Source organism: Rattus norvegicus, chromosome 1, assembly GCF_021556685.1.
Source record: "Rattus norvegicus strain SHRSP/BbbUtx chromosome 1, alternate assembly SHRSP_T2T, whole genome shotgun sequence".
NCBI classification, from domain to species: domain Eukaryota; kingdom Metazoa; phylum Chordata; class Mammalia; order Rodentia; family Muridae; genus Rattus; species Rattus norvegicus.
Genome location: NC_141534.1, coordinates 79,188,926 through 79,206,036, shown reverse-complemented (window position 1 = coordinate 79,206,036; position 17,111 = coordinate 79,188,926). Strand labels below are relative to the sequence as shown.

The 17,111-nt window shown below is 43.0% G+C and overlaps 1 protein-coding gene across 1 annotated transcript in view; it reads left to right on the top strand.

Moving 5' to 3' along the window:
- The window catches only part of Nlrp5 (NLR family, pyrin domain containing 5), a 270,742-nt gene that overhangs the window by 93,441 nt on the left and 160,190 nt on the right, over positions 1-17,111 (top strand). The window contains exons 20-24 of the mRNA XM_087603010.1: positions 82-162; positions 5,745-5,825; positions 7,908-7,988; positions 13,571-13,651; positions 15,733-15,813. Of these exons, the coding sequence (XP_087459136.1) occupies positions 82-162; positions 5,745-5,825; positions 7,908-7,988; positions 13,571-13,651; positions 15,733-15,813 (405 nt within the window). The remainder of the gene's footprint in view (positions 1-81; positions 163-5,744; positions 5,826-7,907; positions 7,989-13,570; positions 13,652-15,732; positions 15,814-17,111) is intronic.

The window sequence follows — 17,111 nt, the reverse complement described above, 5'->3', positions numbered from 1 at the left end:
CCTAACACTCTCTGTTGTTCGGACATGAACCGTTTCATCCCAACATGGGCAATAAGTCATTAACTCTTTGTTTTGTTCCAGAAAGCCCAACAACTCCTCCAAAAAAAGATGATAAAGCAACCCCGAAGGAAGAAGGATCAGAGGAGGAACAGAAATCACCAGGTTTGCAGGAGGGGTGGGCTGTAAAGATGGTTACACTTACAGCCACATGCTGTGTAGGTTTCTGTCAGGTGAGTTAGACCTCCATATTCCTCTGTGCGCTCATGCAGGTTGGAGTTGATTTAAGGGCACCCACATCAGGTGGCTCAGAGCTGGGTGTAAGTTCATCTCCAAGAAACCCAACACCTCTGTCCTCTGCTGGCAAAAGGCTCATACATACCCACACATAGGCATGAAGTTAAAGTTAAAAATAAGGCTTTGTTTCAAGGTAGATGTTTCCTGATCAAGGACACCTGAAGTTGACCTCTGGCACCAACATCAACATGACACACATGTTGATCAACACTAACAGTGATCACATACCACACACATATGTACAAGGTTAATTTCTCTACTTGTCGACACAGAGGTGTGGGAGGGTAATGTTGGGTTTCTCAGCACTCGGTGACAGGTCTCTGTGCCTGTCCTTTAACAGCTCTCCCCATTGGGCTACATGTTGATTTTCTCATGGTATGTGATATATATACATATATATCTTCATTACCTTGAGTATTTTTTATTTACATTCCGATTGTTATTCCCATTCCCGGTTTCCAGGCCAACTTTCCCTAACCTCTGCCCCTCCCCGTCCCCCTCTATATATGTGTTCCCCTCCTATCCTCCCCCCATTACCACCCTCCCCCCAACAATCACGTTCACTAGGTGTTCAGTCTTGGCAGGACCAAGGGCTTCCCCTTCCACTGCTGCTCTTACTAGGCTATTCATTGCTACCTATGAGGTCAGAGTACAGGGTCAGTCCATGTATAGTCTTTGGGTAGTGACTCAGTCCCTGGAAGCTCTGGTTGCTTGCATTGTTGTTCATCTGGGGTCTCGAGCCCCTTCAAGATCTTCAGTCCTTTCTCTGATTCCTTCAACGGGTGTCCTGTTCTCAGTTCAGTGGTTTGCTGCTGGCTTTCGCCTTTGTATTTGCTGTATTCTGGCTGTGTCTCTCAGGAGACATCTACATCCGGTTCCTGTCGGCCTGCACTTCTCTGCTTCATCCATCTTGTCTAATTGGGTGGCTGTATATGTATGGGCCACATGTGGGGCAGGCTCTGAATGGGTTGAACCCCATTTTTTTTTATTAACTTGAGTATTTCTTATATACATTTCGAGTGTTATTCCCTTTCCCGGTTTCCGGGCAAACATCCCCTCCCCCCTCCCCTTCCTTATGGGTGTTCCCCTCCCAACCCTCCCCCCATTGCCGCCCTCCCCCCATAGACTAGTTCACTGTGGGTTCAGTCTTAGCAGGACCCAGGGCTTCCCCTTCCACTGGTGCTCTTACTAGGATATTCATTGCTACCTATGGGGTCAGAGTCCAGGGTCAGTCCATGTATAGTCTTTAGGTAGTGGCTTAGTCCCTGGAAGCTCTGGTTGCTTGGCATTGTTGTACTTTTGGGGTCTCGAGCCCCTTCAAGCTCTTCCAGTTCTTTCTCTGATTCCTTCAATAGGGGACCTATTCTCAGTTCAGTGGTTTGCTGCTGGCATTCGTCTCTATATTTGCTGTATTCTGGCTGTGTCTCTCAGGAGCGATCTACATCCGGCTCCTGTCGGTCTGCACTTCTTTGCTTCATCCATCTTGTCTAATTGGGTGGCTGTATATGTATGGGCCACATGTGGGGCAGGCTCTGAATGGGTGTTCCTTCAGTCTCTGTTTTAATCTTTGCCTCTCCCTTCCCTGCCAAGGGTATTCTTTTTCCTCATTTAAAGAAGGAGTGAAGCATTCACATTTTGATCATCCGTCTTGAGTTTCGTTTGTTCTAGGGATCTAGGGTAATTCAAGCATTTGGGCTAATAGCCACTTATCAATGAGTGCATACCATGTATGTCTTTCTGTGATTGGGTTAGCTCACTCAGGATGATATTTTCCAGTTCCAACCATTTGCCTACGAATTTCATAAACTCGTTGTTTTTGATAGCTGAGTAATATTCCATTGTGTAGATGTACCACATTTTCTGTATCCATTCCTCTGTTGAAGGGCATCTGGGTTCTTTCCAGCTTCTGGCTATTATAAATAAGGCTGCGATGAACATAGTGGAGCACGTGTCTCTTTTATATGTTGAGGCATATTTTGGAACCCCATTTTTTAATAGGGTTATTTGTCTCCCTGCGGTCTAACTTCTTGAGTTCTTTGTGTATTTTGGGTATAAGCCCTCTGTCTGTTGTAGGATTGGTAAAGAGCTTTTCCCAATCTGTTGGTTGCCATTTTGTCCTAACCACAGTGCCCTTGGCCTTACAGAAGCTTTGCAGTTTTAGGAGATCCCATTTGTCAATTCTTGATCTTAGAGCATAAGCCATTGGAGTTTGGTTTGGTTTGGTTTGGTTTGGTTTTTTCAGGAAATTTTCTCCAGTCTCCATGTGTTCGAGAGTCTTCCCCACTTTTTCTTCTATTAGTTTGAGTGTATCTGGTTTGATGTGGAGGTCCTTGATCCACTTGGACTTAAGCTTTGTACGGGGTGATAAGCATGGATCGATCTGCATTCTTCTACATGCTGACCTCCAGTTGAACCAGCATCATTTGCTGAAAATGCTATCTTTTTTTTTTCCATTGGATGGTTTTGGCTCCTTTGTCAAAAATCAAGTGACCATAGGTGTGTGGGATCATTTCTGGGTCTTCAGTTCTATTCCACTGGTCTATCTGTCTGTCTCTGTACCAATACCATGCAGTTTTTATCACTATTGCTCTGTAATACTGCTTGACTTCAGGGATAGTGATTTCCCCAGAAGTCCCTTTATTGTTGAGGATAGTTTTAGCTATCCTGGGTTTTTTGTTACTCCAGATGAATTTGCAAATTGTTCTGTCTAACTCTCTGAAGCATTGGATTGGTATTTTGATGGGGATTGCATTGAATCTGTAGATCGCATTTGGTAAAATGGCCATTTTTACTATGTTGATCCTGCCAATCCATGAGCATGGGAGATCTTTCCATCTTCTGATGTCTTCAATTTCTTTCTTCCTAGGCTTAAAGATCTTATCATACAGATCTTTTACTTGCTTGGTCACAGTCACACCGAGGTATATTTTTTATTATTTGGGACTATTAGGAAGGGTGTCGTTTCCCTAATTTCTTTCTCGGCTTGTTTCTCTTTTGTGTAGAGGAAGGCTACTGATTTATTTGAGTTAATTTTATACCCAGCCACTTTGCTGAAGTTGTTTATCAGCTGTAGTAGTTCTCTGGTGGAACTTTTGGGATCACTTAAATATACTATATCATATCATCTGCAATTAGTGATATTTTGACTTCTTCTTTTCTAATCTGTATCCCCTTGATCTCCTTTTGTTGTCTGATTGCTCTGGCTAGAACTTCAAGAACTATATTGAATAAGTAGGGAGAGAGTGGGCAGCCTTGTCTAGTCCCTGATTTTAGTGGGATTGCTTCAAGTTTCTCTCCATTTAGTTTAATGTTAGCTACTGGTTTGCTGTATATGGCTTTTACTATGTCTAGGTATGGGCCTTGAATTCCTATTCTTTCCAGGACTTTTATCATGAAGGGGTGTTGAATTTTGTCAAATGCTTTCTCAGCATCTAATGAAATGATCCTGTGGTTTTGTTGTTTCAGTTTGTTTAGATAATGGATCACGTTGATGGTTTTCCATATATGAAACCATCCCCGCATGCCTGGGATGAAGCCTACTTGATCATGGTGAATGATTGTTTTGATGTGATATTGGATTCGGTTTGCCAGAATTTTATTGAGTATTTTTGCGTTGATATCCATGAGGGAAATTGGTCTGAAGTTCTCTTTCTTTGTTGGGTCTTTGTGTGGTTTAGGTAAAAGAGTAATTGTGGCTTCATAGAAGGAATACGGTAGCGCTTCATCAGCTTCAATTTTGTGGAATAGTTTGGACAGTATTGGTGTGATGAGGTCTTCTGTGAAGGTCTGATAGAATTCTGCACGGAACCCGTCTGGACCTGGGCTCTTTTTGGTTGGGAGGCCTTTAATGACTGCTTCTATTTCATTAGGAGTTATGGGATTGTTTAACTGGTTTGTCTGTTCCTGATTTAACTTCGGTACCTCGTATCTGTCTAGGAAATTGTCCATTTCCTGCAGATTTTCAAGTTTTGTTGAATATTGGCTTTTGTAGTAGGATCTGATGATTTTTTTAATTTCCTCTGATTCTGTAGTTATGTCTCCCTTTTCATTTCTGATTTTGTTAATTTGGACACACTCTCTGTGTCCTCTCGTTAGTCTGGCTAAGGGTTTATCTATCTTGTTGACTTTCTCAAAGAACCAACTTTTGGTTCTGTTGATTCTTTCTATGGTCCTTTTTGTTTCTATTTGGTTGATTTCAGCCCTGAGTTTGATTATTTCCTGCCTTCTACTTCTACTGGGTGTATTTGATTCTTCTTGTTCTAGAGCTTTTAGGTGTGCTGTCAAGCTGCTGATATATGCTCTTTCCTGTTTCTTTCTGCAGGCACTCAGAGCTATGAGTTTTCCTCTTAGCACAGCTTTCATTGTGTCCCATAAGTTTTGATATGTTGTACTTCCTGTTCATTAAATTCTAAGAAGTCTTTAATTTCTTTCTTTATTTCTTCCTTGGCCAGGTTATCCTTGATGAGTAGAGCACTGTTAAAGTTCCATGTATATGTGGGCGTTCTTACCTTATTGTTATTGAAGACCAGCTTTAGCCCGTGGTGGTCTGATAGGACGCATGGGATTATTTCTATCTTTCTGTATCTGTTGAGGCCTGTTTTTATGACCCATTGTATGGTCAATTTTAGAGAAAGTACCAGGAGGTGGTGAGACGCAGGTAAATCCTTTCCTTTTAGGATAAAATGTTCTATAAATATCTTTTAAGTCCATTTGGATCATGACTTCGCTTAGTCTGTCTATGTCTCTCTTCAATTTCTGCTTCCATGATTTGTCCATTGATGAGAGTGGGGTGTTGAAATCACCCACTATTATTGTGTGAGGTGCACTGTGTGCTTTGAGTGTTAGTAAGGTATCTTTTATGGATGTAGGTGCCCTTGTATTTGGACATCGATATCGAGGACTGAGAGATTGTCTTGGTGGATTATTCCTTTGATGAATATAAAGTGTCCTTCCTTGTCTTTTTTGATGACTTTTGGTTGAAAATGTATTCTTTTCAAAACCTAGTTACATTTCTAAAGAGGAAGTAGACAATCGGGAACATCTGTGCACCCACAACAAGACACACAAACCTGAAGACAACCCTAATTACAAGTATCAGTTACCCGCAAATTAAATCCCATACAAGCTGCTTCTACAGGTCAGAAATTGGAAGGAATTGGGGATGAATAACAAAGATGAACCTTAACTGCCTATGACCCAGCACCTCCTTGTGACACACACCCTAAGCCTCTCAAAAGAACTAGGAGGCAATGCACATGTTAGGATTCAAATGGGAGCATCTTTGCCTCGCTCTACTGCCTTACCGTGCTTGAGAGACAAAGGGCCTGACAACAAAGGCTATAAGGATATAACCTTAGCAGAAGCTTGCCTTAATACTCTATGTAGTTTGAACATGAACTGTTCTTATCCCAACATGGGCAATAAGTTATTAACTCTATCTTTTGTTGCAGAAAGCCTAACAACTCCTCCAAAAAAAGATGACAAAGCAACCCCGAAGGAAGAAGGATCAGAGAAGGAACAGAAATCACCAGGTTTGCAGGAGGGGTGGGATGTAAAGATGGTTAAACTTACAGACACATGCTGTGTAGGTTTCTGTCAGGTGAGTTAGACCTCCATATTCTTCTGTGCGCTCAGGCAGGTTGGAGTTGATTTCAGGGCACCCACATCAGGTGGCTCAGAGCTGGGTATATAAATTCATCTCCAAGAAACCCAAAACCTCTGTCCTCTACTGCCAAAAGGCTCATACATACCCACTCATAGGCATGAAATTAAAGTTAAAAATAAGTCTTTGTTTTAAGGTAGATGTTTCCTGATCAAGGACACCTGAGTTGACCTCTGGCACCAACATCAACATGACACACATGTTGATCAACATTAACACTGATCTCATACCACACATATATGTACAAGGTTAATTTTTCTACTTACCGACAGAGAGGTGTGGGAGGGTAATGTTGGGTTTCTCAGCACTAGGTGACGGCTCTCTGTGCCTGTCCTTTAACAGCTATCCCCATTGGGCGACATGTTGCTTCTTTCAGGGTATATGACTTTCAATGTGTCTCCTAGATAGGTGGAGTGCTAGTTCTTGGTTCCATTGGTTTGTATCATAAATTTTAAAATTGCCTTGACAATTTCATAGAGGGAAATGATCACCTACGTTACTGATATGCACGGCATTAAGTTGCATCTGTGTTTGGGTATATAACTGTTAATAAGGTTGAAACTGGAGGCTTGTCTTGCTCAGTAAAGAAATGCTTTCTGTGCTTGGGCCAGAGTTCCATTCCCATAACCTATCTAGATGGGCTGGTGGGAGGGGCATGTGACTATAAAACAACCACCAAGGAGGCAGAGACAAGGAGGATCCCTGCTGCTTGCTGCCCAGCCCAGGCTACCATGGTGAGATCCAGGTTTAGTGAGACTCTCCAAAACTAAGATTGGAGACAAGAGACAGGGCCCAGAGGGTCAACATCACTTGCCTACTGTTTTGGAGAATGCAAAATCAGTTTTCAGTTCTCACATGCCAGCCCATATCCGTAAGTCTAGTGTCAAGGAATTTGCCCTCTTGTAGTCTAAGTAGGCATAGCCTGCCTGGCACAGGGTACAGCGACATCCGTACAGGAAGAGCATTCTTAAAGATAAATACATCTTTAGAAGTTAAGACTGAGAGTGACTGAGAAAGACATGAAAAGTCAACCTATGGTCCACCGATGGTCACAGAATTTGCACATGGACCTGCCAGCGTGCATGTACACACAGAGCCGTGGCAACTAAGAGGAGGAGCTGCTGCAGAGCAGCAACTCCAAATGCTGATACTTCCTCAGGAGCCCGCACCCAAACTATTATACATTTTTAAGTGTCTGACGTTTGCACAGGGAGTCTCAGCTGCATGATTTCATGTGCCCAGCAGCTCCGTCATGTCCAAAGGATAGCAGTTCATATCTCTCCTCCCCACCCTCTGTTCCCTCAGGATTGGAAGCTCATAGAGATGGTATCTCTGCTTTGAAGAGTAAAATCCTGTTCCCCTTATAGCACACACATAGAAGTGGCTCACAGCTGCCTTTAACTCCAGTTCCACAGAGCTCAAGGTCCTGTTCTGGCTCCCTAGGGCACCTGTGTGAATACATGGACATGTCCCAAACAATAAAATGTATTCTTTTCCAAACCTAGTTACATTTCTAAAGAGGAGGTAGACAATCGGGAGCATCTGTGCACCCACAACAAGACACACAAACCTGAAGACAACTCTAATTACAAGTATCAGTTACCCGCAAATTAAATCTCATACAAGCTGCTTCTACAGGTCAGAAATTGGAAGGAATTGGGGATGAATAACAAAGATGAACCTTAACTACCTATGACCCAGCTCCTCCTTGTGTGACACCCACCCTAAGCCTCTCAAAGGAACTAGGAGATAATGCACATGTTAGGGTTCAGATGCGAGCATCTTTGCCTCTCTCTACTGCCTTACTGTACTTGAGAGACATAGGGCCTGACATCAAATTCTATATGGATATCACCTGAGCAGAAGCTTGCCTAACACTCTCTGTTGTTCGGACATGAACCGTTTCATCCCAACATGGGCAATAAGTCATTAACTCTTTGTTTTGTTCCAGAAAGCCCAACAACTCCTCCAAAAAAAGATGATAAAGCAACCCCGAAGGAAGAAGGATCAGAGGAGGAACAGAAATCACCAGGTTTGCAGGAGGGGTGGGCTGTAAAGATGGTTACACTTACAGCCACATGCTGTGTAGGTTTCTGTCAGGTGAGTTAGACCTCCATATTCCTCTGTGCGCTCATGCAGGTTGGAGTTGATTTAAGGGCACCCACATCAGGTGGCTCAGAGCTGGGTGTAAGTTCATCTCCAAGAAACCCAACACCTCTGTCCTCTGCTGGCAAAAGGCTCATACATACCCACACATAGGCATGAAGTTAAAGTTAAAAATAAGGCTTTGTTTCAAGGTAGATGTTTCCTGATCAAGGACACCTGAAGTTGACCTCTGGCACCAACATCAACATGACACACATGTTGATCAACACTAACAGTGATCACATACCACACACATATGTACAAGGTTAATTTCTCTACTTGTCGACACAGAGGTGTGGGAGGGTAATGTTGGGTTTCTCAGCACTCGGTGACAGGTCTCTGTGCCTGTCCTTTAACAGCTCTCCCCATTGGGCTACATGTTGATTTTCTCATGGTATGTGATATATATACATATATATCTTCATTACCTTGAGTATTTTTTATTTACATTCCGATTGTTATTCCCATTCCCGGTTTCCAGGCCAACTTTCCCTAACCTCTGCCCCTCCCCGTCCCCCTCTATATATGTGTTCCCCTCCTATCCTCCCCCCATTACCACCCTCCCCCCAACAATCACGTTCACTAGGTGTTCAGTCTTGGCAGGACCAAGGGCTTCCCCTTCCACTGCTGCTCTTACTAGGCTATTCATTGCTACCTATGAGGTCAGAGTACAGGGTCAGTCCATGTATAGTCTTTGGGTAGTGACTCAGTCCCTGGAAGCTCTGGTTGCTTGCATTGTTGTTCATCTGGGGTCTCGAGCCCCTTCAAGATCTTCAGTCCTTTCTCTGATTCCTTCAACGGGTGTCCTGTTCTCAGTTCAGTGGTTTGCTGCTGGCTTTCGCCTTTGTATTTGCTGTATTCTGGCTGTGTCTCTCAGGAGACATCTACATCCGGTTCCTGTCGGCCTGCACTTCTCTGCTTCATCCATCTTGTCTAATTGGGTGGCTGTATATGTATGGGCCACATGTGGGGCAGGCTCTGAATGGGTTGAACCCCATTTTTTTTTATTAACTTGAGTATTTCTTATATACATTTCGAGTGTTATTCCCTTTCCCGGTTTCCGGGCAAACATCCCCTCCCCCCTCCCCTTCCTTATGGGTGTTCCCCTCCCAACCCTCCCCCCATTGCCGCCCTCCCCCCATAGACTAGTTCACTGTGGGTTCAGTCTTAGCAGGACCCAGGGCTTCCCCTTCCACTGGTGCTCTTACTAGGATATTCATTGCTACCTATGGGGTCAGAGTCCAGGGTCAGTCCATGTATAGTCTTTAGGTAGTGGCTTAGTCCCTGGAAGCTCTGGTTGCTTGGCATTGTTGTACTTTTGGGGTCTCGAGCCCCTTCAAGCTCTTCCAGTTCTTTCTCTGATTCCTTCAATAGGGGACCTATTCTCAGTTCAGTGGTTTGCTGCTGGCATTCGTCTCTATATTTGCTGTATTCTGGCTGTGTCTCTCAGGAGCGATCTACATCCGGCTCCTGTCGGTCTGCACTTCTTTGCTTCATCCATCTTGTCTAATTGGGTGGCTGTATATGTATGGGCCACATGTGGGGCAGGCTCTGAATGGGTGTTCCTTCAGTCTCTGTTTTAATCTTTGCCTCTCCCTTCCCTGCCAAGGGTATTCTTTTTCCTCATTTAAAGAAGGAGTGAAGCATTCACATTTTGATCATCCGTCTTGAGTTTCGTTTGTTCTAGGGATCTAGGGTAATTCAAGCATTTGGGCTAATAGCCACTTATCAATGAGTGCATACCATGTATGTCTTTCTGTGATTGGGTTAGCTCACTCAGGATGATATTTTCCAGTTCCAACCATTTGCCTACGAATTTCATAAACTCGTTGTTTTTGATAGCTGAGTAATATTCCATTGTGTAGATGTACCACATTTTCTGTATCCATTCCTCTGTTGAAGGGCATCTGGGTTCTTTCCAGCTTCTGGCTATTATAAATAAGGCTGCGATGAACATAGTGGAGCACGTGTCTCTTTTATATGTTGAGGCATATTTTGGAACCCCATTTTTTAATAGGGTTATTTGTCTCCCTGCGGTCTAACTTCTTGAGTTCTTTGTGTATTTTGGGTATAAGCCCTCTGTCTGTTGTAGGATTGGTAAAGAGCTTTTCCCAATCTGTTGGTTGCCATTTTGTCCTAACCACAGTGCCCTTGGCCTTACAGAAGCTTTGCAGTTTTAGGAGATCCCATTTGTCAATTCTTGATCTTAGAGCATAAGCCATTGGAGTTTGGTTTGGTTTGGTTTGGTTTGGTTTTTTCAGGAAATTTTCTCCAGTCTCCATGTGTTCGAGAGTCTTCCCCACTTTTTCTTCTATTAGTTTGAGTGTATCTGGTTTGATGTGGAGGTCCTTGATCCACTTGGACTTAAGCTTTGTACGGGGTGATAAGCATGGATCGATCTGCATTCTTCTACATGCTGACCTCCAGTTGAACCAGCATCATTTGCTGAAAATGCTATCTTTTTTTTTTCCATTGGATGGTTTTGGCTCCTTTGTCAAAAATCAAGTGACCATAGGTGTGTGGGATCATTTCTGGGTCTTCAGTTCTATTCCACTGGTCTATCTGTCTGTCTCTGTACCAATACCATGCAGTTTTTATCACTATTGCTCTGTAATACTGCTTGACTTCAGGGATAGTGATTTCCCCAGAAGTCCCTTTATTGTTGAGGATAGTTTTAGCTATCCTGGGTTTTTTGTTACTCCAGATGAATTTGCAAATTGTTCTGTCTAACTCTCTGAAGCATTGGATTGGTATTTTGATGGGGATTGCATTGAATCTGTAGATCGCATTTGGTAAAATGGCCATTTTTACTATGTTGATCCTGCCAATCCATGAGCATGGGAGATCTTTCCATCTTCTGATGTCTTCAATTTCTTTCTTCCTAGGCTTAAAGATCTTATCATACAGATCTTTTACTTGCTTGGTCACAGTCACACCGAGGTATATTTTTTATTATTTGGGACTATTAGGAAGGGTGTCGTTTCCCTAATTTCTTTCTCGGCTTGTTTCTCTTTTGTGTAGAGGAAGGCTACTGATTTATTTGAGTTAATTTTATACCCAGCCACTTTGCTGAAGTTGTTTATCAGCTGTAGTAGTTCTCTGGTGGAACTTTTGGGATCACTTAAATATACTATATCATATCATCTGCAATTAGTGATATTTTGACTTCTTCTTTTCTAATCTGTATCCCCTTGATCTCCTTTTGTTGTCTGATTGCTCTGGCTAGAACTTCAAGAACTATATTGAATAAGTAGGGAGAGAGTGGGCAGCCTTGTCTAGTCCCTGATTTTAGTGGGATTGCTTCAAGTTTCTCTCCATTTAGTTTAATGTTAGCTACTGGTTTGCTGTATATGGCTTTTACTATGTCTAGGTATGGGCCTTGAATTCCTATTCTTTCCAGGACTTTTATCATGAAGGGGTGTTGAATTTTGTCAAATGCTTTCTCAGCATCTAATGAAATGATCCTGTGGTTTTGTTGTTTCAGTTTGTTTAGATAATGGATCACGTTGATGGTTTTCCATATATGAAACCATCCCCGCATGCCTGGGATGAAGCCTACTTGATCATGGTGAATGATTGTTTTGATGTGATATTGGATTCGGTTTGCCAGAATTTTATTGAGTATTTTTGCGTTGATATCCATGAGGGAAATTGGTCTGAAGTTCTCTTTCTTTGTTGGGTCTTTGTGTGGTTTAGGTAAAAGAGTAATTGTGGCTTCATAGAAGGAATACGGTAGCGCTTCATCAGCTTCAATTTTGTGGAATAGTTTGGACAGTATTGGTGTGATGAGGTCTTCTGTGAAGGTCTGATAGAATTCTGCACGGAACCCGTCTGGACCTGGGCTCTTTTTGGTTGGGAGGCCTTTAATGACTGCTTCTATTTCATTAGGAGTTATGGGATTGTTTAACTGGTTTGTCTGTTCCTGATTTAACTTCGGTACCTCGTATCTGTCTAGGAAATTGTCCATTTCCTGCAGATTTTCAAGTTTTGTTGAATATTGGCTTTTGTAGTAGGATCTGATGATTTTTTTAATTTCCTCTGATTCTGTAGTTATGTCTCCCTTTTCATTTCTGATTTTGTTAATTTGGACACACTCTCTGTGTCCTCTCGTTAGTCTGGCTAAGGGTTTATCTATCTTGTTGACTTTCTCAAAGAACCAACTTTTGGTTCTGTTGATTCTTTCTATGGTCCTTTTTGTTTCTATTTGGTTGATTTCAGCCCTGAGTTTGATTATTTCCTGCCTTCTACTTCTACTGGGTGTATTTGATTCTTCTTGTTCTAGAGCTTTTAGGTGTGCTGTCAAGCTGCTGATATATGCTCTTTCCTGTTTCTTTCTGCAGGCACTCAGAGCTATGAGTTTTCCTCTTAGCACAGCTTTCATTGTGTCCCATAAGTTTTGATATGTTGTACTTCCTGTTCATTAAATTCTAAGAAGTCTTTAATTTCTTTCTTTATTTCTTCCTTGGCCAGGTTATCCTTGATGAGTAGAGCACTGTTAAAGTTCCATGTATATGTGGGCGTTCTTACCTTATTGTTATTGAAGACCAGCTTTAGCCCGTGGTGGTCTGATAGGACGCATGGGATTATTTCTATCTTTCTGTATCTGTTGAGGCCTGTTTTTATGACCCATTGTATGGTCAATTTTAGAGAAAGTACCAGGAGGTGGTGAGACGCAGGTAAATCCTTTCCTTTTAGGATAAAATGTTCTATAAATATCTTTTAAGTCCATTTGGATCATGACTTCGCTTAGTCTGTCTATGTCTCTCTTCAATTTCTGCTTCCATGATTTGTCCATTGATGAGAGTGGGGTGTTGAAATCACCCACTATTATTGTGTGAGGTGCACTGTGTGCTTTGAGTGTTAGTAAGGTATCTTTTATGGATGTAGGTGCCCTTGTATTTGGACATCGATATCGAGGACTGAGAGATTGTCTTGGTGGATTATTCCTTTGATGAATATAAAGTGTCCTTCCTTGTCTTTTTTGATGACTTTTGGTTGAAAATGTATTCTTTTCAAAACCTAGTTACATTTCTAAAGAGGAAGTAGACAATCGGGAACATCTGTGCACCCACAACAAGACACACAAACCTGAAGACAACCCTAATTACAAGTATCAGTTACCCGCAAATTAAATCCCATACAAGCTGCTTCTACAGGTCAGAAATTGGAAGGAATTGGGGATGAATAACAAAGATGAACCTTAACTGCCTATGACCCAGCACCTCCTTGTGACACACACCCTAAGCCTCTCAAAAGAACTAGGAGGCAATGCACATGTTAGGATTCAAATGGGAGCATCTTTGCCTCGCTCTACTGCCTTACCGTGCTTGAGAGACAAAGGGCCTGACAACAAAGGCTATAAGGATATAACCTTAGCAGAAGCTTGCCTTAATACTCTATGTAGTTTGAACATGAACTGTTCTTATCCCAACATGGGCAATAAGTTATTAACTCTATCTTTTGTTGCAGAAAGCCTAACAACTCCTCCAAAAAAAGATGACAAAGCAACCCCGAAGGAAGAAGGATCAGAGAAGGAACAGAAATCACCAGGTTTGCAGGAGGGGTGGGATGTAAAGATGGTTAAACTTACAGACACATGCTGTGTAGGTTTCTGTCAGGTGAGTTAGACCTCCATATTCTTCTGTGCGCTCAGGCAGGTTGGAGTTGATTTCAGGGCACCCACATCAGGTGGCTCAGAGCTGGGTATATAAATTCATCTCCAAGAAACCCAAAACCTCTGTCCTCTACTGCCAAAAGGCTCATACATACCCACTCATAGGCATGAAATTAAAGTTAAAAATAAGTCTTTGTTTTAAGGTAGATGTTTCCTGATCAAGGACACCTGAGTTGACCTCTGGCACCAACATCAACATGACACACATGTTGATCAACATTAACACTGATCTCATACCACACACATATGTACAGGTTAATTTTTCTACTTACCGACAGAGAGGTGTGGGAGGGTAATGTTGGGTTTCTCAGCACTAGGTGACAGCTCTCTGTGCCTGTCCTTTAACAGCTATCCCCATTGGGCGACATGTTGCTTCTTTCAGGGTATATGACATTCAATGTGTCTCCTAGATATGTGGAGTGCTAGTTCTTGGTTCCATTGGTTTGTATCATAAATTTTAAAATTGCCTTGACAATTTCATAGAGGGAAATGATCACCTACGTTACTGATATGCACGGCATTAAGTTGCATCTGTGTTTGGGTATATAACTGTTAATAAGGTTGAAACTGGAGGCTTGTCTTGCTCAGTAAAGAAATGCTTTCTGTGCTTGGGCCAGAGTTCCATTCCCATAACCTATCTAGATGGGCTGGTGGGAGGGGCATGTGACTATAAAACAACCACCAAGGAGGCAGAGACAAGGAGGATCCCTGCTGCTTGCTGCCCAGCCCAGGCTACCATGGTGAGATCCAGGTTTAGTGAGACTCTCCAAAACTAAGATTGGAGACAAGAGACAGGGCCCGGAGGGTCAACATCACTTGCCTACTGTTTTGGAGAATGCAAAATCAGTTTTCAGTTCTCACATGCCAGCTCATATCCATAAGTCTAGTGTCAAGGAATTTGCCCTCTTGTAGTCTAAGTAGGCATAGCCTGCCTGGCACAGGGTACAGCGACATCCGTACAGGAAGAGCATTCTTAAAGATAAATACATCTTTAGAAGTTAAGACTGAGAGTGACTGAGAAAGACATGAAAAGTCAACCTATGGTCCACCGATGGTCACAGAATTTGCACATGGACCTGCCAGCGTGCATGTACACACAGAGCCGTGGCAACTAAGAGGAGGAGCTGCTGCAGAGCAGCAACTCCAAATGCTGATACTTCCTCAGGAGCCCGCACCCAAACTATTATACATTTTTAAGTGTCTGACGTTTGCACAGGGAGTCTCAGCTGCATGATTTCATGTGCCCAGCAGCTCCGTCATGTCCAAAGGATAGCAGTTCATATCTCTCCTCCCCACCCTCTGTTCCCTCAGGATTGGAAGCTCATAGAGATGGTATCTCTGCTTTGAAGAGTAAAATCCTGTTCCCCTTATAGCACACACATAGAAGTGGCTCACAGCTGCCTTTAACTCCAGTTCCACAGAGCTCAAGGTCCTGTTCTGGCTCCCTAGGGCACCTGTGTGAATACATGGACATGTCCCAAACAATAAAATGTATTCTTTTCCAAACCTAGTTACATTTCTAAAGAGGAGGTAGACAATCGGGAGCATCTGTGCACCCACAACAAGACACACAAACCTGAAGACAACTCTAATTACAAGTATCAGTTACCCGCAAATTAAATCTCATACAAGCTGCTTCTACAGGTCAGAAATTGGAAGGAATTGGGGATGAATAACAAAGATGAACCTTAACTACCTATGACCCAGCTCCTCCTTGTGTGACACCCACCCTAAGCCTCTCAAAGGAACTAGGAGATAATGCACATGTTAGGGTTCAGATGTGAGCATCTTTGCCTCTCTCTACTGCCTTACTGTACTTGAGAGACATAGGGCCTGACATCAAATTCTATATGGATATCACCTGAGCAGAAGCTTGCCTAACACTCTCTGTCGTTCGGACATGAACCGTTTCATCCCAACATGGGCAATAAGTCATTAACTCTTTGTTTTGTTCCAGAAAGCCCAACAACTCCTCCAAAAAAAGATGATAAAGCAACCCCGAAGGAAGAAGGATCAGAGGAGGAACAGAAATCACCAGGTTTGCAGGAGGGGTGGGTTGTAAAGATGGTTACACTTACAGACACATGCTGTGTAGGTTTCTGTCAGGTGAGTTAGACCTCTATATTCCTCTGTGCGCTCATGCAGGTTGGAGTTGATTTAAGGGCACCCACATCAGGTGGCTCAGAGCTGGGTGTAAGTTCATCTCCAAGAAACCCAACACCTCTGTCCTCTGCTGGCAAAAGGCTCATACATACCCACACATAGGCATGAAGTTAAAGTTAAAAATAAGGCTTTGTTTCAAGGTAGATGTTTCCTGATCAAGGACACCTGAAGTTGACCTCTGGCACCAACATCAACATGACACACATGTTGATCAACATTAACAGTGATCACATACCACACACATATGTACAAGGTTAATTTCTCTACTTGTCGACACAGAGGTGTGGGAGGGTAATGTTGGGTTTCTCAGCACTCGGTCTCAGGTCTCTGTGCCTGTCCTTTAACAGCTCTCCCCATTGGGCTACATGTTGATTTTCTCATGGTATGTGATATATATACATATATATCTTCATTACCTTGAGTATTTTTTAGTTACATTCCGATTATTATTCCCATTCCCGGTTTCCAGGCCAACTTTCCCTAACCTCTGCCCCTCCCCGTCCCCCTCTATATATGTGTTCCCCTCCTATCCTCCCCCCATTACCACCCTCCCCCCAACAATCACATTCACTAGATGTTCAGTCTTTGCAGGACCAAGGGCTTCCCCTTCCACTGCTGCTCTTACTAGGCTATTCATTGCTACCTATGAGGTTAGAGTACACGGTCAGTCCATGTATAGTCTTTGGGTAGTGACTCAGTCCCTGGAAGCTCTGGTTGCTTGCATTGTTGTTCATCTGGGGTCTCGAGCCCCTTCAAGATCTTCAGTCCTTTCTCTGATTCCTTCAACGGGGGTCCTGTTCTCAGTTCAGTGGTTTGCTGCTGGCTTTCGCCTTTGTATTTGCTGTATTCTGGCTGTGTCTCTCAGGAGACATGTACATCCGGTACCTGTCGGCCTGCACTTCTCTGCTTCATCCATCTTGTCTAATTGGGTGGCTGTATATGTATGGACCACATGTGGGGCAGGCTCTGAATGGGTTGAACCCCATTTTTTAATAGGGTTATTTGTCTCCCTGCGGTCTAACTTCTTGAGTTCTTTGTGTATTTTGGGTATAAGCCCTCTGTCTGTTGTAGGATTGGTAAAGAGCTTTTCCCAATCTGTTGGTTGCCATTTTGTCCTAACCACAGTGCCCTTGGCCTTACAGAAGCTTTGCAGTTTTAGGAGATCCCATTTGT